Source organism: Salvelinus namaycush, chromosome 25 (assembly GCF_016432855.1).
Source record: "Salvelinus namaycush isolate Seneca chromosome 25, SaNama_1.0, whole genome shotgun sequence".
In the NCBI taxonomy this organism is placed as follows: Eukaryota; Metazoa; Chordata; class Actinopteri; order Salmoniformes; family Salmonidae; genus Salvelinus; species Salvelinus namaycush.
This window is the reverse complement of record NC_052331.1, coordinates 41,076,127-41,103,805: the sequence shown is the minus strand read 5'-3', so window position 1 is coordinate 41,103,805 and position 27,679 is coordinate 41,076,127. Positions and strand designations below refer to the sequence as shown.

At 42.7% G+C, this 27,679-nt stretch overlaps 1 protein-coding gene across 1 annotated transcript; it reads left to right on the top strand.

The window, feature by feature from the left end:
* LOC120020016 (CMRF35-like molecule 3) lies at positions 1-27,679 on the top strand. Its single transcript, XM_038963438.1, has 10 exons — positions 1-131; positions 2,137-2,357; positions 3,132-3,255; positions 3,755-3,836; positions 8,985-9,139; positions 25,991-26,062; positions 26,146-26,257; positions 26,344-26,435; positions 26,645-26,694; positions 27,278-27,679. The coding sequence occupies exons 1-10, from the start codon at positions 83-85 to the stop codon at positions 27,353-27,355; spliced, it is 1,035 nt and encodes a 344-aa protein (XP_038819366.1). The 5' UTR covers positions 1-82; the 3' UTR covers positions 27,356-27,679.

The following is a 27,679-nucleotide window of genomic DNA, read 5'->3' as shown; positions in this document are numbered from 1 at the left end:
GAACGAGTAGTTTTAGGAAACGGGTTTTATTAATGAACCACTTCTCACAGCGCCATAGCCTCACATAGTCACAGTCTGGAACATGACTCCTCTACTCTTCTTCGCCTTCCTCCTCCTCTCTCGTCTGCCAGGTAAGGACTGAACTCAGGTCTGGTTTCTCCTGAGACGCAGATTAACTCGTGCTCCACCTCCTGGATTAACAACATTCCCGATGGAGAATCTCTAATGACAGTGTGATGGAGTCCCGGAGAAGGCTTAATCTGGGCCTGGGGAAACATGCTCTAACTTTTTAAACTTTGTAAAAGACACATTTGCTCCTCAGGATATAATGTATATAGTATATAGTGAAGTAAAGGGTAGCTAGTTATTGAGCAAACTAATTTAAATGGCTGAGAAGCTCATATTTTGTGGTGTTGAATATGTAAAACCATCCAAAAAGCTATCTTTCATTTCTACTTGTATAAAATCACATTGTTAGAGCATTTTGATGTTATGATCAGTAAAGTGTTGAAGGGAAGCCATATTGTTTAGATTTTCTGTGTTTTCTTGCACAATATTGTCTTTTTTTCAGTTTTCAAACATTTCACTGGCACAAGTGTCCAAATTCATGGAATTCTCTGACAGTCAGTGGAAGCAGAAAGCAACATTCTTCTGTCTCCTTCCTAAGTCCCAGACTGTATTATGCCCTCAAGCAAGCGTGTCCTTCTGTGTTTGAACCTGGCTCGTTTGCACACCACAAGACTGTGTTAGACCGCAGAGCTAAACTCTAGGAAATAATCTCAGGGAACTAACAGAATATTCAGGTCTCAGTCAAGGGGGAGGGAGAGTGAGAAGGGGCAGGAGAAGGGAGAAGGCAGATGGAGAGGGGATAAGGGTGGAGGAAAGTGGGGAGGGGGAGAAGAGCAGAGCTGCCAACTCTCACGCATTGACCATGAGACACGCATTTGACCCTCTTCTCACGCTCTCAGAAGAGGGAGTAGGGAGGAGGAGAAAAGGGAATAGGAAGAGCAGAAGGAGGGAGTAGGGAAGAGAAGGAGGAGAAAAGGGAATAGGAAGAGAGGGAGGAGAGAGAGAGGGAGTAGGAAGGAGAAGGAGAGGGAGGAGAAGGAGCGGGAGTAGGGAGGAGAAGGAGCGGGAGTAGGGAGGAGAAGGAGCGGGAGTAGGGAGGAGAAGGAGCGGGAGTAGGGAGGAGAAGGAGCGGGAGTAGGGAGGAGAAGGAGGGGGAGGAGAGAGAGAGGGGGAGTAGGGAGGAGAGGGAGGAGAAGGAGCGGGAGTAGGGAGGAGAAGGAGCGGGAGTAGGGAGGAGAAGGAGCGGGAGTAGGGAGGAGAAGGAGCGGGAGTAGGGAGGAGAAAGAGAGGGGGAGTAGGGAGGAGAGGGAGGAGAAGGAGCGGGAGTAGGGAGGAGAAGGAGCGGGAGTAGGGAGGAGAAGGAGGGGGAGGAGAGAGAGGGGGGACTGAGGGATGTGAAAGTGACAGTAACTATTTTCAAGAAAAATGAAACCCGAAGTGTCTTGTGGAGGAACATTCTGTATCCTGCTTTTTTATAGATAGGACAGCTTAGGGCTGCCGGTTAAAGATCAACAGTACCAGAGAGGAAACATGACTTTTAATAACATACACATTGACAGGCATGTGTTAGGGCTTAATGTCAGGGTTAATGACCTCTCTGCTCCCTGCCTGTAGTGTTTTTATGTAGGGTGACCTGGCAGTTGTAGAGGGGTTAGGGGTTAATGAACTTCTCTTCCTGCCTGTAGGTTCTCTATGTAGGTTGACCTGGCAGTTGTAGAGGGGTCAGGGGTTAATGCACTTCTCTTCCTGTCTGTAGGTTCTCTATGTAGGTTGACCTGGCAGTTGTAGAGGGGTTATGGGTCAGGGGTTAATGAACTTCTCTTCCTGCCTGTAGGTTCTCTATGTAGGTTGACCTGGCAGTTGTAGAGGGGTCAGGGGTTAATGAACTTCTCTTCTTGCCTGTAGGTTCTCTATGTAGGTTGACCTGGCAGTTGTAGAGGGGTCAGGGGTTAATGAACTTCTCTTCCTGCCTGTAGGTTCTCTATGTAGGTTGACCACTGTGGGTGATCTAAAGGTTCTGGAGGGGTCAGGGGTTAATATTAGGGTGAATGACATCTCTGCTTGTAGGCTCTCTCTGTAAGGTGACCACCGTGGGTGACCTGGCGGTTCTGGAAGGTCGGTCGGTGATGATCCCGTGCCATTACGGGCCGCAATACGCCAGTTATGTGAAGTACTGGTGCCGTGGCAGTGTAAAGGACCTCTGTACCAGTCTGGTTCGCAGCGATGCTCCACGGGGGCCAGCATCTGGAGAAGACAAGGTGGCCATGTTTGATGACCCGGTACAGCAGGTGGGAGGATCAGATGGTTTCTATTATTAATATCGATTAGGATAGATACTTCATTGTACATTTAGTAGAATTGGCTGGTCAGTATGATGTCTAGTAGAATTGGCTGGTCAGTACGATGTCTAGTAGAATTGGCTGGTCAGTATGATGTCTAGTAGAAGTGGCTGGTCAGTATGATGTCTAGTAGAAGTGGCTGGTCAGTATGATGTCTAGTAGAAGTGGCTGGTCAGTATGATGTCTAGTAGAATTGGCTGGTCAGTATATTGGCTGGTCAGTATGATGTCTAGTAGAATTGGCTGGTCAGTATGACGTCTAGTAGAATTGGCTGGTCAGTATGACGTCTAGTAGAATTGGCTGGTCAGTATGACGTCTAGTAGAATTGGCTGGTCAGTATGACGTCTAGTAGAATTGGCTTGTCAGTATGACGTCTAGTAGAATTGGCTGGTCAGTATGACGTCTAGTAGAATTGGCTGGTCAGTATGATGTCTAGTAGAATTGGCTGGTCAGTATGATGTCTAGTAGAAGTGGCTGGTCAGTATGATGTCTAGTAGAAGTGGCTGGTCAGTATGATGTCTAGTAGAATTGGCTGGTCAGTATGATGTCTAGTAGAAGTGGCTGGTCAGTATGATGTCTAGTAGAAGTGGCTAGTCAGTATGATGTTATCTGTTGACACTGGATTTCTCCAGTCAGCAGCATAATAAAAGGGTTAAAAGATGTGTATTTTTCATGTTGTTACAGTGAGCATGATGGTGATGATGTGTTATATTTTATACCCAGGTGTTCACAGTAACAATGACAGAGCTGCAGAAGGAGGACTCTGGATGGTATTGGTGTGGTGTGGAGGTGGGAGGAGTCTGGAGTGCTGATGTCACAGCCTCCCTTCACATCAATGTTATCCAAGGTGAGAGGACACAAGTCCCTCCTTCTCCCTGAAGTGTGTACTCATTTGTACACTCTTTCCCTTCATTTGTGCACTCGTTCACGCAACGAGTCACAGTCCCACTCCCCATTCTAACCCCTTCTCCCTTAAGTGTGCACTCATTGGCTGTGTTCTGATTGGCTGTGTTCTGATCTTATTCACTCCCCCTTTATGTATTTAAAAGCATTAGATTGGTGCAGGCACGGCTGGAGGGAGTGTCCACCATATTCCACCATCACACTACGCCATTCCTTATAAATCTACAAGGGGGGAGTGAACGAATGCACACTTCGTCAGAAGGGTAGAGAATTGGAATGTAGCCATTCACATAATGTGTGCACTCGTTTGCTCCTCCTCATGTATCTGCAGCATTGGAGTGGTGTGCTGGTCTGGTGGTTGTTACAGTATGCTGTGGTAGCTAGTTGGTATGGCTAAACTACACGTTAATACGTATATGTGTTGTTCTGGTGGTGCTGTACAGGTATGTCTGTGGTGAACAGCATGGTGAGTGGAGAGGAAGGGACCAGCGTCACTGTCCAGTGTCTCTACAGCCAGGGATACAGGTACGACTGGACATCACCTCTGTAGCAGGGCTGGAGAATTGCCGTCCCTGGAGAGCTACTGTCCTGTAGGTTTCACTCCAACTCTCATCTAACGCACTTGATTCAAATATTTATAAGCTGAATCGGGTTAGTTACAACTGGGGGTGGAGTGAAAACGGACAGGAAGGTAGCTCTCCAGGAACAGGGCTGGAGTAAAAAAGGACAGGAAGGTAGCTCTCCAGGAACAGGGCTGGAGTAAAAAAGGACAGGAAGGTAGCTCTCCAGGAACAGGGCTGGAGTAAAAACGGACAGGAAGGTAGCTCTCCAGGAACAGGGCTGGAGTAAAAAAGGACAGGAAGGTAGCTCTCCAGGAACAGGGCTGGAGTAAAAACAGACAGGAAGGTAGCTCTCCAGGAACAGGGCTGGAGTAAAAAAGGACAGGAAGGTAGCTCTCCAGGAACAGGGCTGGAGTAAAAAAGGACAGGAAGGTAGCTCTCCAGGAACAGGGCTGGAGTAAAAAAGGACAGGAAGGTAGCTCTCCAGGAACAGGGCTGGAGTAAAAACGGACAGGAAGGTAGCTCTCCAGGAACAGGGCTGGAGTAAAAACGGACAGGAAGGTAGCTCTCCAGGAACAGGGCTGGAGTAAAAACGGACAGGAAGGTAGCTCTCCAGGAACAGGGCTGGAGTAAAAACAGACAGGAAGGTAGCTCTCCAGGAACAGGGCTGGAGTAAAAACGGACAGGAAGGTAGCTCTCCAGGAACAGGGCTGGAGTAAAAACGGACAGGAAGGTAGCTCTCCAGGAACAGGGCTGGAGTAAAAACAGACAGGAAGGTAGCTCTCCAGGAACAGGGCTGGAGTAAAAACGGACAGGAAGGTAGCTCTCCAGGAACAGGGCTGGAGTAAAAACAGACAGGAAGGTAGCTCTCCAGGAACAGGGCTGGAGTAAAAACGGACAGGAAGGTAGCTCTCCAGGAACAGGGCTGGAGTAAAAACGGACAGGAAGGTAGCTCTCCAGGAACAGGGCTGGAGTAAAAACGGACAGGAAGGTAGCTCTCAGGAACAGGGCTGGAGTAAAAAAGGACAGGAAGGTAGCTCTCCAGGAACAGGGCTGGAGTAAAAAAGGACAGGAAGGTAGCTCTCCAGGAACAGGGCTGGAGTAAAAACAGACAGGAAGGTAGCTCTCCAGGAACAGGGCTAGAGTAAAAACAGACAGGAAGGTAGCTCTCCAGGAACAGGGCTGGAGTAAAAAAGGACAGGAAGGTAGCTCTCCAGGAACAGGGCTGGAGTAAAAACGGACAGGAAGGTAGCTCTCCAGGAACAGGGCTGGAGTAAAAACGGACAGGAAGGTAGCTCTCCAGGAACAGGGCTGGAGTAAAAACGGACAGGAAGGTAGCTCTCCAGGAACAGGGCTGGAGTAAAAACAGACAGGAAGGTAGCTCTCCAGGAACAGGGCTGGAGTAAAAACGGACAGGAAGGTAGCTCTCCAGGAACAGGGCTGGAGTAAAAACAGACAGGAAGGTAGCTCTCCAGGAACAGGGCTGGAGTAAAAAAGGACAGGAAGGTAGCTCTCCAGGAACAGGGCTGGAGTAAAAAAGGACAGGAAGGTAGCTCTCCAGGAACAGGGCTGGAGTAAAAACAGACAGGAAGGTAGCTCTCCAGGAACAGGGCTGGAGTAAAAACGGACAGGAAGGTAGCTCTCCAGGAACAGGGCTGGAGTAAAAACGGACAGGAAGGTAGCTCTCCAGGAACAGGGCTGGAGTAAAAACGGACAGGAAGGTAGCTCTCCAGGAACAGGGCTGGAGAGTTCTGCTCTATAGAGTACATAATCAAATCAAAGTTAATTCATTGTGCACACAGTTTAGCAGATGTTATAGCGGGTGCAGTGAAATGTTTATGTTACTAGCTTCTAACAATGCCGTAAAACAAGTACACAAATAATACAATAAAACATTTAAATCTTGAAATGTCAGAACGAATCCAATTAACCCAAATAGCACTGTAACAGTGATCCAGATGCAGTCTATACGTATATACACCAGATGAATTTACACAAGATATCCTAAGAATGATATATACAGCAGTAGATATACTAAGAATGATATGTACAGCAGTAGATATACTAAGAATGATATGTACAGCAGTAGATATACTAAGAATGATATATACAGCAGTAGATATACTAAGAATGATATATACAGCAGTAGATATACTAAGAATGATATATACAGCAGTAGATATACTAAGAATGATATATACAGCAGTAGATATACTAAGAATGATATATACAGCAGTAGATATACTAAGAATGATATGTACAGCAGTAGATATACTAAGAATGATATGTACAGCAGTAGATATACTAAGAATGATATATACAGCAGTAGATATACTAAGAATGATATGTACAGCAGTAGATATACTAAGAATGATATGTACAGCAGTAGATATACTAAGAATGATATGTACAGCAGTAGATATACTAAGAATGATATATACAGCAGTAGATATACTAAGAATGATATATACAGCAGTAGATATACTAAGAATGATATATACAGCAGTAGATATACTAAGAATGATATATACAGCAGTAGATATACTAAGAATGATATGTACAGCAGTAGATATACTAAGAATGATATGTACAGCAGTAGATATACTAAGAATGATATGTACAGCAGTAGATATACTAAGAATGATATATACAGCAGTAGATATACTAAGAATGATATATACAGCAGTAGATATACTAAGAATGATATATACAGCAGTAGATATACTAAGAATGATATATACAGCAGTAGATATACTAAGAATGATATATACAGCAGTAGATATACTAAGAATGATATATACAGCAGTAGATATACTAAGAATGATATGTACAGCAGTAGATATACTAAGAATGATATGTACAGCAGTAGATACACTAAGAATGGTATGTACAGCAGTAGATATACCAATAATGATATGTACAGCAGTAGATATACTAAGAATGATATGTACAGCAGTAGATATACTAAGAATGATATGTACAGCAGTAGATATACTAAGAATGATATGTACAGCAGTAGATATACTAAGAATGATATGTACAGCAGTAGATATACTAAGAATGATATGTACAGCAGTAGATATGTTAGTAAGCTATATCAAGAATCCAGTATATACAGGGCATTTGGAAAGTATTCAGACCCCTTGACTTTTTGTTACGTTACAGGCTTATTCTAAAAAATATTTATATATTTTTTTATATACTCATCAATCTACACACAATACCCCACAATAACAAAGAAAAAACAGGTTTTTAGAAATGTTTGCAAATGTATACAAAAAAAGAAATACCTTATTTACATAAGTATTCTGACTCTTTGCTATGAGACTAGAAACTGAGCTCAGGTGCATCCTGTTTCCATTTATCATCCTTGAGATGTTTCTACAACTTGATTGGAGTCCCCGTGTGTTAAATTAAATTGATTGGACATGATTTGGAAAGGCACACACCTGTCACCTGTCTATAAGGTCCCACAGTTGACAGTGCATGTCATAGCAAAAACCAAGCCATGAGATCGAAGGAATTGTCCGTAGAGCTCCGAGACAGGATTGTGTCGAGGCACAGATCTGGGGAAGAATGTCTATAGCATTTAAGGTTCCCAAGAACACAGTGGCCTCCATCATTCTTAAATGGAAGAAGTTTGGAACCACAAAGACTCTTCCTAAAGCTGGCCACCAGGGCCAAACTGAGCAATCGGGGGAGAAGGGCCTTGGTCAAGGAGGTGACCAAGAACCCGATGGCCACTCTGACAGAGCTCTAGAGTTCCTCTGTGGAGATGGGAGAACCTTCCAGAAGAACAACCATCTCTGCAGCACTCCACCAATCAGGCCTTTATGGTAGAGTGGCCAAACGGAAGCCACTCCTCAGTAAAAGGCACATGACAGCCTGCTTGGAGTTTGTCAAAAGGCACCTAAAGACTTTCAGACCATGAGAAACAAGATTCTCTGGTCTGATGAAACCAAGATTGAACTATTTGACCTGAATGCCAAGCGTCACGTTTGGAGGAAACCTGGCACCATCACTACAGTGAAGCATGGTGGTGGCAGCATCATGCTGTGGGGATGTTTTTCAGCAGCAAGGACTGGGAGACTAGTCAGGACTGAGAGAAAGATGAACAGAGCAAAGTACAGAGAGATCCTTGATGAAAACTTTCTCCAGAGAGCTCAAGACCTCAGACTGGGGCGAAGGTTCACCTTCCAACAGGACAACGATCCTAAGCACACAGCCAAGACAACGCAGGAGTGGCTTCGGGACAAGTCTCAATGTCCTTGAGTGGCCCAGCCAGAGCCCAGACTTGAACCCGATCAAACATCTCTGGAGAGACCTGAAAATAGCTGTGCAGCGACAATCCAACCTGACAGAGCTTGAAGATCTGCAGAGAAGAATGGGAGAATCTCCCCAAATACAGGCGTGCCAAGCATGTAGTGTCATACACAAGAAGACTCGAGGCTGTAATCACTGCCAAAGGTGCTTCAACAAAGTACTGAGTAAAGGGTCTGAATACCTATGTAAATGTGTTATTGCATTTACATTTCATATATAAATTAGCAAGCATTTCTAAAAACCTGTTTTTCCTTTGTCATTATGTAGATTGATGAGGGCGAAAAAAGAATTTAATCAATTTCAGAATAAGGCTATAACATAGCAAAATGTGGAAAAAGTCAAGGTGTCTGAATACTTTCCGAATGCACTGCAAATAAATATGTGGTGTGTATAAACCAGTGTAACTAAAATACAATGTACAGTAGTAGAAATAGAATCAGAAATGTTGAGAATACAGTATTTGAATACAGTACAAAAACCCCATGGTGAAATGGATCGCAATTGCAGGAATTTAGCTTCTGGATCAGAGTCCGGAATATAAACATATATGTATGTGAATGGTGTGTAACCTGTCTATATAGAATACCCTAGCATCAGAACTGAACTCCTGCTCCCAATGTGACTTGTGGCAGAGAGAGTACATCTACAGTAGGCCTGTGATTTTGTGCAGTTGCCAGTAGGATTGTGGGTCTGTGACTGTCTGTCTGTTGTCAGGCAGAGTGAGAACTGCTGGTGTGTAGTGACGTGTGTGTGTGTGTGTGTGTGTGTGTGTGTGTGTGTGTGTTGTCAGGCAGCATGAGAAGCGGTGGTGTCGTAGTGGTGACTGGAGCTCCTGTCTGGTGACAGATGGTGAAGGGCGGTATGAAGACCAGGCAGTAGAGATCAGAGATGACCTGACCAAGGCTTTCACTGTCACCCTGAAGGGACTAGCCCGGAGAGATACAGGTATGGAGAATATAACTCATAATAAATAATATACCATGGTGCAGTTATGTGGATTTTAATGATGAAGACAATCTATATATTATATTGTATCTGCAGGATGGTAATGGTTATTATTACCATGGTAATATTCTAATGTATCTGCAGGATGGTAATGGTTATTATTACCATGGTAATATTCTAATGTATCTGCAGGATGGTAATGGTTATTATTACCATGGTAATATTCGAATGTATCTGCAGGATGGTAATGGTTATTATTACCATGGTAATATTCTAATGTATCTGCAGGTAGGTACCGGTTATTATTACCATGGTAATATTCTAATGTATCTGCAGGCTGGTACCGGTTATTAATATTCTCATGTGTGTGCAGGCTGGTACCGGTTAGTAATATTCTCATGTGTGTGCAGGCTGGTACCGGTTATTAATATTCTCATGTGTGTACAGGCTGGTACCGGTTATTAATATTCTCATGTGTGTGCAGGCTGGTACCGGTTATTAATATTCTCATGTGTGTGCAGGCTGGTACCGGTTATTAATATTCTCATGTATCTGCAGGCTGGTACCGGTTATTAATATTCTCATGTGTGTGCAGGCTGGTACTGGTTATTAATATTCTCATGTATCTGCAGGCTGGTACCGGTTATTAATATTCTCATGTGTGTGCAGGCTGGTACCGGTTATTAATATTCTCATGTGTGTGCAGGCTGGTACTGGTTATTAATATTCTCATGTGTGTGCAGGCTGGTACCGGTTATTAATATTCTCATGTGTGTACAGGCTGGTACTGGTTATTAATATTCTCATGTGTGTGCAGGCTGGTACTGGTTATTAATATTCTCATGTGTGTGCAGGCTGGTACTGGTTATTAATATTCTCATGTGTGTGCAGGCTGGTACCGGTTATTAATATTCTCATGTGATGCAGGCTGGTACCGGTTATTAATATTCTCATGTGTGTGCAGGCTGGTACCGGTTATTCATATTCTCATGTATCTGCAGGCTGGTACCGGTTATTCATATTCTCATGTATCTGCAGGCTGGTACTGGTTATTAATATTCTCATGTGTGTGCAGGCTGGTACTGGTTATTAATATTCTCATGTGTGTGCAGGCTGGTACCGGTTATTAATATTCTCGTGTGTGCAGGCTGGTACTGGTTATTAATATTCTCATGTATCTGCAGGCTGGTACCGGTTATTAATATTCTCATGTGTGTGCAGGCTGGTACTGGTTATTAATATTCTCATGTATCTGCAGGCTGGTACCGGTTATTAATATTCTCATGTGTGTGCAGGCTGGTACTGGTTATTAATATTCTCATGTGTGTGCAGGCTGGTACTGGTTATTAATATTCTCATGTGTGTGCAGGCTGGTACTGGTTATTAATATTCTCATGTGTGTGCAGGCTGGTACTGGTTATTAATATTCTCATGTGTGTGCAGGCTGGTACTGGTTATTAATATTCTCATGTGTGTGCAGGCTGGTACTGGTTATTAATATTCTCATGTGTGTGCAGGCTGGTACTGGTTATTAATATTCTCATGTGTGTGCAGGCTGGTACTGGTTATTAATATTCTCATGTGTGTGCAGGCTGGTACTGGTTATTAATATTCTCATGTGTGTGCAGGCTGGTACTAGTTATTAATATTCTCATGTGTGTGCAGGCTGGTACTGGTTATTAATATTCTCATGTGTGTGCAGGCTGGTACTGGTTATTAATATTCTCATGTGTGTGCAGGCTGGTACTGGTTATTCATATTCTCATGTGTGTGCAGGCTGGTACTGGTTATTAATATTCTCATGTGTGTGCAGGCTGGTACTGGTTATTAATATTCTCATGTGTGTGCAGGCTGGTACTAGTTATTAATATTCTCATGTGTGTGCAGGCTGGTACTGGTTATTAATATTCTCATGTGTGTGCAGGCTGGTACTGGTTATTAATATTCTCATGTGTCTGCAGGCTGGTACTGGTTATTAATATTCTCATGTGTCTGCAGGCTGGTACTGGTTATTAATATTCTCATGTGTGTACAGGCTGGTACCGGTTATTAATATTCTCATGTGTGTACAGGCTGGTACTGGTTATTAATATTCTCATGTGTGTGCAGGCTGGTACTGGTTATTAATATTCTCATGTGTGTGCAGGCTGGTACTGGTTATTAATATTCTCATGTGTGTGCAGGCTGGTACTGGTTATTAATATTCTCATGTGTGTGCAGGCTGGTACTGGTTATTAATATTCTCATGTGTGTGCAGGCTGGTACTGGTTATTAATATTCTCATGTGTGTGCAGGCTGGTACTGGTTATTAATATTCTCATGTGTGTGCAGGCTGGTACTGGTTATTAATATTCTCATGTGTCTGCAGGCTGGTACTGGTTATTAATATTCTCATGTGTCTGCAGGCTGGTACTGGTTATTAATATTCTCATGTGTGTACAGGCTGGTACCGGTTATTAATATTCTCATGTGTGTACAGGCTGGTACCGGTTATTAATATTCTCATGTGTGTGCAGGCTGGTACTGGTTATTAATATTCTCATGTGTGTGCAGGCTGGTACCGGTTATTAATATTCTCATGTGTGTGCAGGCTGGTACCGGTTATTAATATTCTCATGTGTGTACAGGCTGGTACTGGTTATTAATATTCTCATGTGTGTGCAGGCTGGTACCGGTTATTAATATTCTCATGTGTGTGCAGGCTGGTACCGGTTATTAATATTCTCGTGTGTGCAGGCTGGTACCGGTTATTAATATTCTCATGTGTGTGCAGGCTGGTACTGGTTATTAATATTCTCATGTGTGTGCAGGCTGGTACCGGTTATTAATATTCTCATGTGTGTGCAGGCTGGTACCGGTTATTAATATTCTCATGTATCTGCAGGCTGGTACTGGTTATTAATATTCTCATGTATCTGCAGGCTGGTACTGGTTATTAATATTCTCATGTATCTGCAGGCTGGTACTGGTTATTAATATTCTCATGTATCTGCAGGCTGGTACTGGTTATTAATATTCTCATGTATCTGCAGGCTGGTACCGGTTATTAATATTCTCATGTGTGTACAGGCTGGTACCGGTTATTAATATTCTCATGTGTGTGCAGGCTGGTACCGGTTATTAATATTCTCATGTGATGCAGGCTGGTACCGGTTATTAATATTCTCATGTGTGTACAGGCTGGTACTGGTTATTAATATTCTCATGTGTGTGCAGGCTGGTACTGGTTATTAATATTCTCATGTGTGTGCAGGCTGGTACTGGTTATTAATATTCTCATGTGTGTGCAGGCTGGTACTGGTTATTAATATTCTCATGTGTGTGCAGGCTGGTACTGGTTATTAATATTCTCATGTGTGTGCAGGCTGGTACTGGTTATTAATATTCTCATGTGTGTGCAGGCTGGTACTGGTTATTAATATTCTCATGTGTGTACAGGCTGGTACCGGTTATTAATATTCTCATGTATCTGCAGGCTGGTACCGGTTATTAATATTCTCATGTGTGTGCAGGCTGGTACTGGTTATTAATATTCTCATGTATCTGCAGGCTGGTACTGGTTATTAATATTCTCATGTGTGTGCAGGCTGGTACTGGTTATTAATATTCTCATGTGTGTGCAGGCTGGTACTGGTTATTAATATTCTCATGTGTGTGCAGGCTGGTACTGGTTATTAATATTCTCATGTGTGTGCAGGCTGGTACTGGTTATTAATATTCTCATGTGTGTGCAGGCTGGTACTGGTTATTAATATTCTCATGTGTGTGCAGGCTGGTACTGGTTATTAATATTCTCATGTGTGTGCAGACTGGTACTGGTTATTAATATTCTCATGTGTGTGCAGGCTGGTACTGGTTATTAATATTCTCATGTGTGTGCAGGCTGGTACCGGTTATTAATATTCTCATGTGTGTGCAGGCTGGTACCGGTTATTAATATTCTCATGTGTGTGCAGGCTGGTACCGGTTATTAATATTCTCATGTGTGTGCAGGCTGGTACCGGTTATTAATATTCTCATGTGTGTACAGGCTGGTACTGGTTATTAATATTCTCATGTGTGTACAGGCTGGTACTGGTTATTAATATTCTCATGTGTGTACAGGCTGGTACCGGTTATTAATATTCTCATGTGTGTACAGGCTGGTACCGGTTATTAATATTCTCATGTGTGTACAGGCTGGTACCGGTTATTAATATTCTCATGTGTGTACAGGCTGGTACCGGTTATTAATATTCTCATGTGCGTGCAGCCTGGTACCGGTTATTAATATTCTCATGTGCGTGCAGGCTGGTACCGGTTATTAATATTCTCATGTGTGTGCAGGCTGGTACCGGTTATTAATATTCTCATGTGTGTACAGGCTGGTACCGGTTATTAATATTCTCATGTGTGTGCAGGCTGGTACCGGTTATTAATATTCTCATGTGTGTGCAGGCTGGTACCGGTTATTAATATTCTCATGTGTGTGCAGGCTGGTACCGGTTATTAATATTCTCATGTGTGTGCAGGCTGGTACCGGTTATTAATATTCTCATGTGTGTGCAGGCTGGTACCGGTTATTAATATTCTCATGTGTGTGCAGGCTGGTACTGGTTATTAATATTCTCATGTGTGTGCAGGCTGGTACTGGTTATTAATATTCTCATGTGTGTGCAGGCTGGTACTGGTTATTAATATTCTCATGTGTGTGCAGGCTGGTACTGGTTATTAATATTCTCATGTGTGTGCAGGCTGGTACTGGTTATTAATATTCTCATGTGTGTACAGGCTGGTACCGGTTATTAATATTCTCATGTGTGTACAGGCTGGTACCGGTTATTAATATTCTCATGTGTGTACAGGCTGGTACCGGTTATTAATATTCTCATGTGTGTGCAGGCTGGTACCGGTTATTAATATTCTCATGTGTGTGCAGGCTGGTACCGGTTATTAATATTCTCATGTGTGGTGTGTGCAGGCTGGTACCGGTTATTAATATTCTCATGTGTGTGCAGGCTGGTACCGGTTATTAATATTCTCATGTGTGTGCAGGCTGGTACCGGTTATTAATATTCTCATGTGTGTGCAGGCTGGTACTGGTTATTAATATTCTCATGTATCTGCAGGCTGGTACTGGTTATTAATATTCTCATGTATCTGCAGGCTGGTACTGGTTATTAATATTCTCATGTATCTGCAGGCTGGTACTGGTTATTAATATTCTCATGTATCTGCAGGCTGGTACCGGTTATTAATATTCTCATGTGTGTGCAGGCTGGTACCGGTTATTAATATTCTCATGTGTGTGCAGGCTGGTACCGGTTATTAATATTCTCGTGTGTGCAGGCTGGTACTGGTTATTAATATTCTCATGTATCTGCAGGCTGGTACCGGTTATTAATATTCTCATGTGTGTGCAGGCTGGTACTGGTTATTAATATTCTCATGTATCTGCAGGCTGGTACCGGTTATTAATATTCTCATGTGTGTGCAGGCTGGTACTGGTTATTAATATTCTCATGTGTGTGCAGGCTGGTACCGGTTATTAATATTCTCATGTGTGTACAGGCTGGTACTGGTTATTAATATTCTCATGTGTGTACAGGCTGGTACTGGTTATTAATATTCTCATGTGTGTGCAGGCTGGTACTGGTTATTAATATTCTCATGTGTGTGCAGGCTGGTACCGGTTATTAATATTCTCATGTGTGTGCAGGCTGGTACCGGTTATTAATATTCTCATGTGTGTGCAGGCTGGTACCGGTTATTAATATTCTCATGTGTGTGCAGGCTGGTACCGGTTATTCATATTCTCATGTGTGTGCAGGCTGGTACCGGTTATTCATATTCTCATGTATCTGCAGGCTGGTACCGGTTATTCATATTCTCATGTATCTGCAGGCTGGTACTGGTTATTAATATTCTCATGTGTGTGCAGGCTGGTACTGGTTATTAATATTCTCATGTGTGTGCAGGCTGGTACCGGTTATTAATATTCTCGTGTGTGCAGGCTGGTACCGGTTATTAATATTCTCATGTATCTGCAGGCTGGTACCGGTTATTAATATTCTCATGTGTGTGCAGGCTGGTACCGGTTATTAATATTCTCATGTGTGTGCAGGCTGGTACCGGTTATTAATATTCTCATGTATCTGCAGGCTGGTACCGGTTATTAATATTCTCATGTATCTGCAGGCTGGTACTGGTTATTAATATTCTCATGTGTGTGCAGGCTGGTACTGGTTATTAATATTCTCATGTGTGTGCAGGCTGGTACTGGTTATTAATATTCTCATGTGTGTGCAGGCTGGTACTGGTTATTAATATTCTCATGTGTGTGCAGGCTGGTACTGGTTATTAATATTCTCATGTGTGTGCAGGCTGGTACTGGTTATTAATATTCTCATGTGTGTGCAGGCTGGTACTGGTTATTAATATTCTCATGTGTGTGCAGGCTGGTACTGGTTATTAATATTCTCATGTGTGTGCAGGCTGGTACTGGTTATTAATATTCTCATGTGTGTGCAGGCTGGTACTAGTTATTAATATTCTCATGTGTGTGCAGGCTGGTACCGGTTATTAATATTCTCATGTGTGTGCAGGCTGGTACCGGTTATTAATATTCTCATGTGTGTGCAGGCTGGTACCGGTTATTAATATTCTCATGTGTGTGCAGGCTGGTACCGGTTATTAATATTCTCATGTGTGTGCAGGCTGGTACCGGTTATTAATATTCTCATGTGTGTGCAGGCTGGTACCGGTTATTAATATTCTCATGTATCTGCAGGCTGGTACCGGTTATTAATATTCTCATGTATCTGCAGGCTGGTACTGGTTATTAATATTCTCATGTATCTGCAGGCTGGTACTGGTTATTAATATTCTCATGTATCTGCAGGCTGGTACTGGTTATTAATATTCTCATGTATCTGCAGGCTGGTACCGGTTATTAATATTCTCATGTGTGTACAGGCTGGTACCGGTTTATTAATATTCTCATGTGTGTGCAGGCTGGTACCGGTTATTAATATTCTCATGTGATGCAGGCTGGTACCGGTTATTAATATTCTCATGTGTGTACAGGCTGGTACTGGTTATTAATATTCTCATGTGTGTGCAGGCTGGTACTGGTTATTAATATTCTCATGTGTGTGCAGGCTGGTACTGGTTATTAATATTCTCATGTGTGTGCAGGCTGGTACTGGTTATTAATATTCTCATGTGTGTGCAGGCTGGTACTGGTTATTAATATTCTCATGTGTGTGCAGGCTGGTACTGGTTATTAATATTCTCATGTGTGTACAGGCTGGTACCGGTTATTAATATTCTCATGTATCTGCAGGCTGGTACCGGTTATTAATATTCTCATGTTTGTGCAGGCTGGTACTGGTTATTAATATTCTCATGTATCTGCAGGCTGGTACTGGTTATTAATATTCTCATGTGTGTGCAGGCTGGTACTGGTTATTAATATTCTCATGTGTAGGCTGGGTACTGGTTATTATATGTCTCATGTGTGTGCAGGCTGGTACTGGTTATTAATATTCTCATGTGTGTGCAGGCTGGTACTGGTTATTAATATTCTCATGTGTGTGCAGGCTGGTACTGGTTATTAATATTCTCCTGGTGTGCAGGCTGGTACTGGTTATTAATATTCTCATGTTGGTGCAGGCTGGTACTGTTATTAATATTCTCATGTGTGTGCAGGCTGGTACTGGTTATTAATATTCTCATGTGTGTGCAGGCTGGTACGGTTATTAATATTCTCATGTGTGTGCAGGCTGGTACCGGTTATTATATTCTCATGTGTGTGCAGGCTGGTATCCGGTTATTAATATTCTCCATGTGTGTGCAGGCTTGGTACCGGTTTATTAATATTCTCATGTGGTGTCAGGCTGGTACTGGTTATTAATATTCTCATGTGTGTACCAGGGCTGGTACTGGTTATTCCATATTCTCATGTGTGTACAGGCTGGTAAGGGTTATTAATATTCTCATGTGGTGTAACAGGCTGGTACCGGTTATTAATATTCTCATGTGTGTACCGGCTGGTACCGGTTATTAATATTCCTCATGTGTGTACAGGCTGGTACCGGTTATTAATTATTCTCATGTGTGTGGGCGGCTGGTATTACCCGGTTATTAATATTCTCATGTGTGTTGCAGGCTGGTACCGGTTATTAATATTCTCATGTGTGTGCAGGCTGGTACGGTTATTATTCTCATTGTGTGCAGGCTGGTACCGGTTATTAATATTTCATTGGTTGCAGGCTGGTACGGTTATTAATATCTCCGTGTGTGCAGGCTGGTACTGGTATATATTCTCATGTGTGTGCAGGCTGGTACGGTTATTAATATTCTCATGTGTGTGCAGGCTGGTACTGGTTATTTATATCTCATGGTGTGCAGGCTGGTACTGGTTATTAATATTCTCATGTGTGTGCAGGCTGGTACCGGTTATTATATTTCATGTGTGTACAGGCTGGTACCGGTTATAATATTCTTAGGCACGTTATATATTCTCATGTGGTGCGCAGGCTGGTACGGGTTATTAATATTTTCATGTGTGTGCAGGCTGGTACGGTTATTAATATTCTCATGTGTGTGCAGGCTGGTACCGGTTATTTAATATTCTCATGTGTGGCAGGCTGGTACCGGTTATTAATATTCTCATGTGTGTGCAGGGGTACGGTTATTAATATTCATGTGTGTGCAGGCTGGTACTGGTTATTAATATTCTCATGTTTGCAGGCTGGTACTGGTTATTAATATTCTCATGTATTGCAGGCTGGTACTGGTATTAATATTCTCATGTTTGCAGGCTGGTACGGTTATATATTCTCATGTATTGCAGGCTGGTACGGTTATTAATATTCTCATGTTTCTGAGGCTGGTACGTTTTAAATTTTTGTTGCAGGCTGGTACTGGTTATTAATTCTCATGTGTCTGAAGGCTGGTACTGGTTATTAATATTCTCATGTATCTGCAGGCTGGTACCGGTTATTAATATTTCATGTGTACAGGCTGGTACGGTTATAATATCTCTATGTGATGCAGGCTGGTACCGGTTATATAATATTCTCATGTGGGTCAGGCGACTGGTTATTAATATTCTCAGTGGGCGTGCAGGCTGGTACCGGTTATTAATATTCTCATGTGTGTGCAGGCTGGTACCGGTTATTAAATTCTCATGTGTGTACAGGTGGTACCGGTTATTAATATTCATGTGTGTGCAGGTGGTACCGTTATTAATATTCTCATGTGTGTGCAGGCTGGTACGGTTATTAATATTCTCATGTGTGTGCAGGCTGGTACCGGTTATTATATTTCATGTGTGTGCAGGCTGGTACCGGTTATTAATATTCTCATGTGTGTGCAGGCTGGTACCGGTTTTAATATTCTCATGTGTGTGCAGGTGGTACCGGTTATTAATTTCTCATGTGTGTGCAGGCTGGTACGGTTATTAATATTCTGTGTGTGCAGGCTGGTACTGGTTATTAATATTCATGTGTGTGCAGGCTGGTACGGTTATTAATATTCTCATGTGTGTGCAGGCTGGTACGGTTATTAATATTCTCATGTGTGTGCAGGCTGGTACCGGTTATTAATATTCTCATGTGTGGCAGGCTGGTACCGGTTATTAATATTCTCAGTGTGTGCAGGCTGGTACCGGTTATTAAATATTCTCATGTGTGTGCAGGCTGGTACCGGTTATTAATATTCTCATGTGTGTGCAGGCTGGTCTGGTTATAATATTCTCATGGTGTCAGGCTGGTACTGGTTATTAATATCTCATGTGTGCAGGCTGGTACGGTATTATATTCTCATGTTCTGCACAGGCTGGTACTGGTTATTAATATTCTCATGTATCTGCAGGCTGGTCTGGTTATTAATATTCTCATGTATCTGCAGGCTGGTACTGGTTATTTATCTTCTTAGTATCTGCAGGTGTGTACTGGTTATTAATATTCTCATGTGTTGCAGGCTGGTACCGGTTATTAATATTCTCATGTGTGTGCAGGTCTGGTACGGTTATTAATATCTTTGTGTGCAGGTGTACGTTATAATATTTATGTGTGCAGGCTGGTACCGGTTATTAATATTCTCATGTGTGTGCGTCGGTACGGTTATTTAATATCTCATGTGTGTGCAGGCTGGTACGGTATTAATATTCTCATGTGTGTGCAGGCTGGTACCGGTTATTAATATTCTCATGTGTGTGCAGGCTGGTACCGGTTATTAATATTCTCATGTGTGTGCAGGCTGGTACCGGTTATTAATATTCTCATGTGGTGCAGGCTGGTACTGGTTATTAATATTCTCATGTGTGTGCAGGCTGGTCCGGTTATAATATTCTCATGTGTGCAGGCTGGTACGGTTATTAATATTTCTCATGTGTGTACGCAGGCTGGTACCGGTATTATTAATATTCTCAGTGTGTAGCAGCTGGTAACGGTAGTAATCTTCTCATGTATCTGCAGGCTGGTACCGGTTATTAATATCTCATGTGCGTACAGGCTGGGTACCGGTTATTAATATTTCATGTTTCGTGCAGGCTCGGTACGGTTATTAATATTCTCATGTGTGGTGCAGGCTGGTACCGGTTATTAATATTCTCATGTGTGTGCAGGGCTGGTACCGGTTATTAATATTCTCATGTGTGTGCAGGGCTGGTACCGGTTATTAATATTCTCATGTGTGTGCAGGCTGGTACCGGATTATTAATATTCTCATGTGTGTTGCAGGCTGGTACCGGTTATTAATATTCTCATGTGTGTGCAGGGCTGGTACCGGTTATTAATATTCTCATGTGTGTGCAGGCTGGTACCGGTTATTAATATTCTCATGTGTGTGCAGGCTTGTACCGGTTATTAATATTCTCATGTGTGTGCAGGCTGGTACTGGTTATTAATATTCTCATGTGTGTGCAGGCTGGTACTGGTTATTAATATTCTCATGTGTGTGCAGGCTGGTACTGGTTATTAATATTCTCATGTGTGTACAGGCTGGTACCTGGTTATTAATATTCTCATGTGTGTGCAGGCTGGTACCGGTTATTAATATTCTCATGTGTGTGCAGGCTGGTACCGGTTATTAATATTCTCATGTGTGTGCAGGCTGGTACCGGTTATTAATATTCTCATGTGTGTGCAGGCTGGTACCGGTTATTAATATTCTCATGTGTGTGCAGGCTGGTACCGGTTATTAATATTCTCATGTATGCTGCAGGCTGGTACTGGTTATTAATATTCTCATGTATCTGCAGGCTGGTACTGGTTATTAATATTCTCATGTATCTGCAGGCTGGTACTGGTTATTAATATTCTCATGTATCTGCAGGCTGGTACGGTTATTAATATTCTCATGTATCTGCAGGCTGGTACCGGTTATTAATATTCTCATGTATCTGCAGGCTGGTACCGGTTATTAATATCTCATGTATCGCAGGCTGGTACCGGTTATTAATATTCTCATGTGATGTACAGGCTGGTACCGGTTATTAATATTCTCATGTGTGTGCAGGCTGGTACCGGTTATTAATATTCTCATGTGTGTGGCAGGCTGGTACTGGTTATTAATATTCTCATGTGTGTGCAGGCTGGTACTGGTTATTAATATTCTCATGTGTGTGCAGGCTGGTACTGGTTATTAATATTCTCATGTGTGTGCAGGCTGGTACTGGTTATTAATATTCTCATGTGTGTGCAGGCTGGTACCGGTTATTAATATTCTCATGTGTGTGCAGGCTGGTACCGGTTATTAATATTCTCATGTGTGTGCAGGCTGGTACCGGTTATTAATATTCTCATGTGTGTGCAGGCTGGTACCGGTTATTAATATTCTCATGTGTGTGCAGGCTGGTACCGGTTATTAATATTCTCATGTGTGTGCAGGCTGGTACCGGTTATTAATATTCTCATGTGTGTGCAGGCTGGTACCAGGTGTGTGCAGGCTGGTACCGGTTATTAATATTCTCATGTGTGTGCAGGCTGGTACCGGTTATTTAATATTCTCATGTGTGTGCAGGCTGGTACCGGTTATTAATATTCTCATGTGTGTGCAGGCTGGTACCGGTTATTAATATTCTCATGTGTGTGCAGGCTGGTACCGGTTATTAATATTCTCATGTGTGTGCAGGCTGGTACTGGTTATTAATATTCTCATGTGTGTGTGCAGGCTGGTACTGGTTATTAATATTCTCATGTGTGTGCAGGCTGGTACTGGTTATTAATATTCTCATGTGTGTGCAGGCTGGTACTGGTTATTAATATTCTCATGTGTGTGCAGGCTGGTACTGGTTATTAATATTCTCATGTGTGTGCAGGCTGGTACTGGTTATTAATATTCTCATGTGTGTGCAGGCTGGTACTGGTTATTAATATTCTCATGTATCTGCAGGCTGGTACTGGTTATTAATATTCTCATGTATCTGCAGGCTGGTACTGGTTATTAATATTCTCATGTATCTGCAGGCTGGTACTGGTTATTAATATTCTCATGTATCTGCAGGCTGGTACTGGTTATTAATATTCTCATGTATCTGCAGGCTGGTACCGGTTATTAATATTCTCATGTGTGTGCAGGCTGGTACCGGTTATTAATATTCTCATGTGTGTGCAGGCTGGTACCGGTTATTAATATTCTCATGTGTGTGCAGGCTGGTACCGGTTATTAATATTCTCATGTGTGTGCAGGCTGGTACCGGTTATTAATATTCTCATGTGTGTGCAGGCTGGTACCGGTTATTAATATTCTCATGTGTGTGCAGGCTGGTACCGGTTATTAATATTCTCATGTGTGTGCAGGCTGGTACCGGTTATTAATATTCTCATGTGTGTGCAGGCTGGTACCGGTTATTCATATTCTCATGTGTGTGCAGGCTGGTACCGGTTATTCATATTCTCATGTGTGTGCAGGCTGGTACCGGTTATTCATATTCTCATGTGTGTGCAGGCTGGTACCGGTTATTAATATTCTCATGTGTGTGCAGGCTGGTACCGGTTATTAATATTCTCATGTGTGTACAGGCTGGTACCGGTTATTAATATTCTCATGTGTGTACAGGCTGGTACTGGTTATTAATATTCTCATGTGTGTACAGGCTGGTACCGGTTATTAATATTCTCATGTGCGTACAGGCTGGTACCGGTTATTAATATTCTCATGTGCGTACAGGCTGGTACCGGTTATTAATATTCTCATGTGCGTACAGGCTGGTACCGGTTATTAATATTCTCATGTGCGTACAGGCTGGTACCGGTTATTAATATTCTCATGTGCGTGCAGGCTGGTACCGGTTATTAATATTCTCATGTGTGTGCAGGCTGGTACCGGTTATTAATATTCTCATGTGCGTGCAGGCTGGTACCGGTTATTAATATTCTCATGTGTGTGCAGGCTGGTACCGGTTATTAATATTCTCATGTGTGTGCAGGCTGGTACCGGTTATTAATATTCTCATGTGTGTGCAGGCTGGTACCGGTTATTAATATTCTCATGTGTGTGCAGGCTGGTACCGGTTATTAATATTCTCATGTGTGTGCAGGCTGGTACCGGTTATTAATATTCTCATGTGTGTGCAGGCTGGTACCGGTTATTAATATTCTCATGTGTGTGCAGGCTGGTACCGGTTATTAATATTCTCATGTGTGTGCAGGCTGGTACCGGATATTAATATTCTCATGTGTGTGCAGGCTGGTACCGGTTATTAATATTCTCATGTGTGTGCAGGCTGGTACCGGTTATTAATATTCTCATGTGTGTGCAGGCTGGTACCGGTTATTAATATTCTCATGTGTGTGCAGGCTGGTACCGGTTATTAATATTCTCATGTGTGTGCAGGCTGGTACCGGTTATTAATATTCTCATGTGTGTGCAGGCTGGTACCGGTTATTAATATTCTCATGTGTGTGCAGGCTGGTACCGGTTATTAATATTCTCATGTGTGTGCAGGCTGGTACCGGTTATTAATATTCTCATGTGTGTGCAGGCTGGTACCGGTTATTAATATTCTCATGTGTGTGCAGGCTGGTACCGGTTATTAATATTCTCATGTGTGTGCAGGCTGGTACCGGTTATTAATATTCTCATGTATCTGCAGGCTGGTACTGGTTATTAATATTCTCATGTATCTGCAGGCTGGTACTGGTTATTAATATTCTCATGTATCTGCAGGCTGGTACTGGTTATTAATATTCTCATGTATCTGCAGGCTGGTACTGGTTATTAATATTCTCATGTATCTGCAGGCTGGTACCGGTTATTAATATTCTCATGTGTGTACAGGCTGGTACCGGTTATTAATATTCTCATGTGTGTGCAGGCTGGTACCGGTTATTAATATTCTCATGTGATGCAGGCTGGTACCGGTTATTAATATTCTCATGTGTGTGCAGGCTGGTACCGGTTATTAATATTCTCATGTATCTGCAGGCTGGTACCGGTTATTAATATTCTCATGTGTGTGCAGGCTGGTACCGGTTATTAATATTCTCATGTGTGTGCAGGCTGGTACCGGTTATTAATATTCTCATGTGTGTGCAGGCTGGTACCGGTTATTAATATTCTCATGTGTGTGCAGGCTGGTACCGGTTATTAATATTCTCATGTGTGTGCAGGCTGCTACCGGTTATTAATATTCTCATGTGTGTGCAGGCTGCTACCGGTTATTAATATTCTCATGTGTGTGCAGGCTGCTACCGGTTATTAATATTCTCATGTGTGTGCAGGCTGGTACTGGTTATTAATATTCTCATGTGTGTACAGGCTGGTACTGGTTATTAATATTCTCATGTGTGTGCAGGCTGGTACCGGTTATTAATATTCTCATGTATCTGCAGGCTGGTACCGGTTATTAATATTCTCATGTGTGTGCAGGCTGGTACCGGTTATTAATATTCTCATGTGTGTGCAGGCTGGTACCGGTTATTAATATTCTCATGTGTGTGCAGGCTGGTACTGGTTATTAATATTCTCATGTGTGTGCAGGCTGGTACCGGTTATTAATATTCTCATGTGTGTACAGGCTGGTACTGGTTATTAATATTCTCATGTGTGTGCAGGCTGGTACCGGTTATTAATATTCTCATGTGTGTGCAGGCTGGTACCGGTTATTAATATTCTCATGTGTGTACAGGCTGGTACCGGTTATTAATATTCTCATGTGTGTACAGGCTGGTACCGGTTATTAATATTCTCATGTGTGTGCAGGCTGGTACCGGTTATTAATATTCTCATGTGTGTGCAGGCTGGTACCGGTTATTAATATTCTCATGTGTGTGCAGGCTGGTACCGGTTATTAATATTCTCATGTATCTGCAGGCTGGTACCGGTTATTAATATTCTCATGTATCTGCAGGCTGGTACCGGTTATTAATATTCTCATGTGTGTGCAGGCTGGTACTGGTTATTAATATTCTCATGTGTGCGCAGGCTGGTACCGGTTATTAATATTCTCATGTGTCTGCAGGCTGGTACCGGTTATTAATATTCTCATGTGTGTGCAGGCTGGTACCGGTTATTAATATTCTCATGTGTGTGCAGGCTGGTACCGGTTATTAATATTCTCATGTGTGTGCAGGCTGGTACCGGTTATTAATATTCTCATGTGTGTGCAGGCTGGTACCGGTTATTAATATTCTCATGTGTGTGCAGGCTGGTACCGGTTATTAATATTCTCATGTATCTGCAGGCTGGTACCGGTTATTAATATTCTCATGTGTGTGCAGGCTGGTACCGGTTATTAATATTCTCATGTGTGTGCAGGCTGGTACCGGTTATTAATATTCTCATGTGTGTGCAGGCTGGTACCGGTTATTAATATTCTCATGTGTGTGCAGGCTGGTACCGGTTATTAATATTCTCATGTGTGTGCAGGCTGGTACCGGTTATTAATATTCTCATGTGTGTGCAGGCTGGTACCGGTTATTAATATTCTCATGTGTGTGCAGGCTGGTACCGGTTATTAATATTCTCATGTGTGTGCAGGCTGGTACCGGTTATTAATATTCTCATGTATCTGCAGGCTGGTACCGGTTATTAATATTCTCATGTATCTGCAGGCTGGTACCGGTTATTAATATTCTCATGTGTGTGCAGGCTGGTACTGGTTATTAATATTCTCATGTGTGTGCAGGCTGGTACTGGTTATTAATATTCTCATGTGTGTGCAGGCTGGTACCGGTTATTAATATTCTCATGTGTGTGCAGGCTGGTACTGGTTATTAATATTCTCATGTGTGTGCAGGCTGGTACTGGTTATTAATATTCTCATGTGTGTGCAGGCTGGTACTGGTTATTAATATTCTCATGTGTGTACAGGCTGGTACTGGTTATTAATATTCTCATGTGTGTACAGGCTGGTACCGGTTATTAATATTCTCATGTGTGTACAGGCTGGTACCGGTTATTAATATTCTCGTGTGTGCAGGCTGGTACCGGTTATTAATATTCTCGTGTGTGCAGGCTGGTACCGGTTATTAATATTCTCGTGTGTGCAGGCTGGTACCGGTTATTAATATTCTCATGTGTGTGCAGGCTGGTACCGGTTATTAATATTCTCATGTGTGTGCAGGCTGGTACCGGTTATTAATATTCTCATGTGTGTGCAGGCTGGTACCGGTTATTAATATTCTCATGTGTGTGCAGGCTGGTACCGGTTATTAATATTCTCATGTGTGTGCAGGCTGGTACCGGTTATTAATATTCTCATGTGTGTACAGGCTGGTACTGGTTATTAATATTCTCATGTGTGTGCAGGCTGGTACCGGTTATTAATATTCTCATGTATCTGCAGGCTGGTACTGGTTATTAATATTCTCATGTGTCTGCAGGCTGGTACTGGTTATTAATATTCTCATGTGTCTGCAGGCTGGTACTGGTGTGATGCAGGACAACAACAGGTGGCTGTCCACATCCTGGTCACTCCTCCATCCACAACAGGTACATGATGATTAGATATGATTGGCTGAATCAGGAGTTAGAACAAGCAGGATTAAGAAACCTGTTGTGTGTTTGTCACGCAGCGCCTGCTCCTACAGTGACGTCCCCACCAGAAGAAAGCCCCCAGTCTGTTCCTGTGTCTCCGTCTGTGTCTCCTCTTCCCAGACACGTAGCTAAAGGAGCAGACCCCCACAGGTAACACTGCAGACCAGGGAGGGATAGGTAACCATGGGTAGAAGTTACCACAGCTATAGGTAGCCCTGTGTGTGTGTGTGTTGCAGGCCACTATGGGAGTTTCCTCTGATGGTGTGTGGAGTTTTGTTCATCTTGATGGTTCTGGTGCTGCTGCCATGGAAGATACTGGACCAATACAGTGAGTCCTGTACTGGGTATAGTAGGTTTATAAACACACAGAAGGCATGACATGGATTTCACACTGAAGGTTTCTAGTGAACAAAATGCAGGCCTTATTCATAACTAGTTCATGGAAATGTGTCCTGTTACAATGACGCTGTCTGCTGGTAGACAATGGAATAAGCATATTTTATTGCTCCTAAGTTAAACCTCACCATATCTTTTCAGACAAAACACACAGGACAAGACAGGCAGAGGAGCTGGAAGCCAGACTCAGTGTAAGTCCACTACAACTATCAGCTGATCCAGACTCAGTGTAAGTCCACTCCAACTATCAGCTGATCCAGACTCAGTGTAAGTCCACTCCAACTATCAGCTGATCCAGACTCAGTGTAAGTCCACTCCAACTATCAGCTGATCCAGACTCAGTGTAAGTCCACTCCAACTATCAGCTGATCCAGACTTAGTGTAAGTCCACTCCAACTATCAGCTGATCCAGACTCAGTGTAAGTACACTCCAACTATCAGCTGATCCAGACTCAGTGTAAGTCCACTACAACTATCAGCTGATCCAGACTCAGTGTAAGTCCACTACAACTATCAGCTGATCCAGACTCAGTGTAAGTCCACTCCAACTGTCAGCTGATCCAACACACAAGGGGTGTTGCAAAATGTTTTGCAACATAAACCATTTACTCCAAACAGAAAACGCAAATGAGTTTCTATTGTACAAGGTCCCTCCTCGTTTCGTATGCTTCCGTTTGTTTCTTAAACAGTAAACAGTTTCCATAATGAATACACCCTTGGTCCCCTTGTTTTAAACACCTGTGAGTTGACTGACTGACCCCCCTCTCCCCCCAGGACCCCCCGGGTGACGACTGGCAGAACACCTCTGTCATCTTCCTCAACTCCGCCTCACAGAAGGTGTCAGGTTTCTGACCCCGCCCACCCTCCAGTCACCTCTGACCTCTAACTTCCACCCTCTATCTCTGGCCACCTTTCTTCAGAGCTGGACGCCATGTTGCTGCCTCTAAATATTCCATCCATCCAACAATATGTTCAGTACCATGCTGTATGATCCTGCCCTTTGGTACAGACCTGCTAAGTACCACAAATGCTAATGATGTTAGTTATTGTGATCATTACCTGACATGTTAAATAATGTTACGATATTTACTGAAATCAGTGTGTATATAATCTACTGTAACTATTTGTTTGTATTACATATTTACATTTTCTATAAAAAAAAAATAAAGAATTACA

Excerpts from the sequence above, each read along its gene's own strand:
- LOC120020016 (XM_038963438.1), top strand. The coding sequence starts at position 83 with ATGACTCCTCTACTCTTCTTCGCCTTCCTCCTCCTCTCTCGTCTGCCA. Across the intron at positions 3,256-3,754 it reads TCACATCAATGTTATCCAAG|GTATGTCTGTGGTGAACAGC; the intron begins GTGAGAGGACAC and ends GGTGCTGTACAG. Across the intron at positions 26,258-26,343 it reads AAAGGAGCAGACCCCCACAG|GCCACTATGGGAGTTTCCTC; the intron begins GTAACACTGCAG and ends TGTGTGTTGCAG.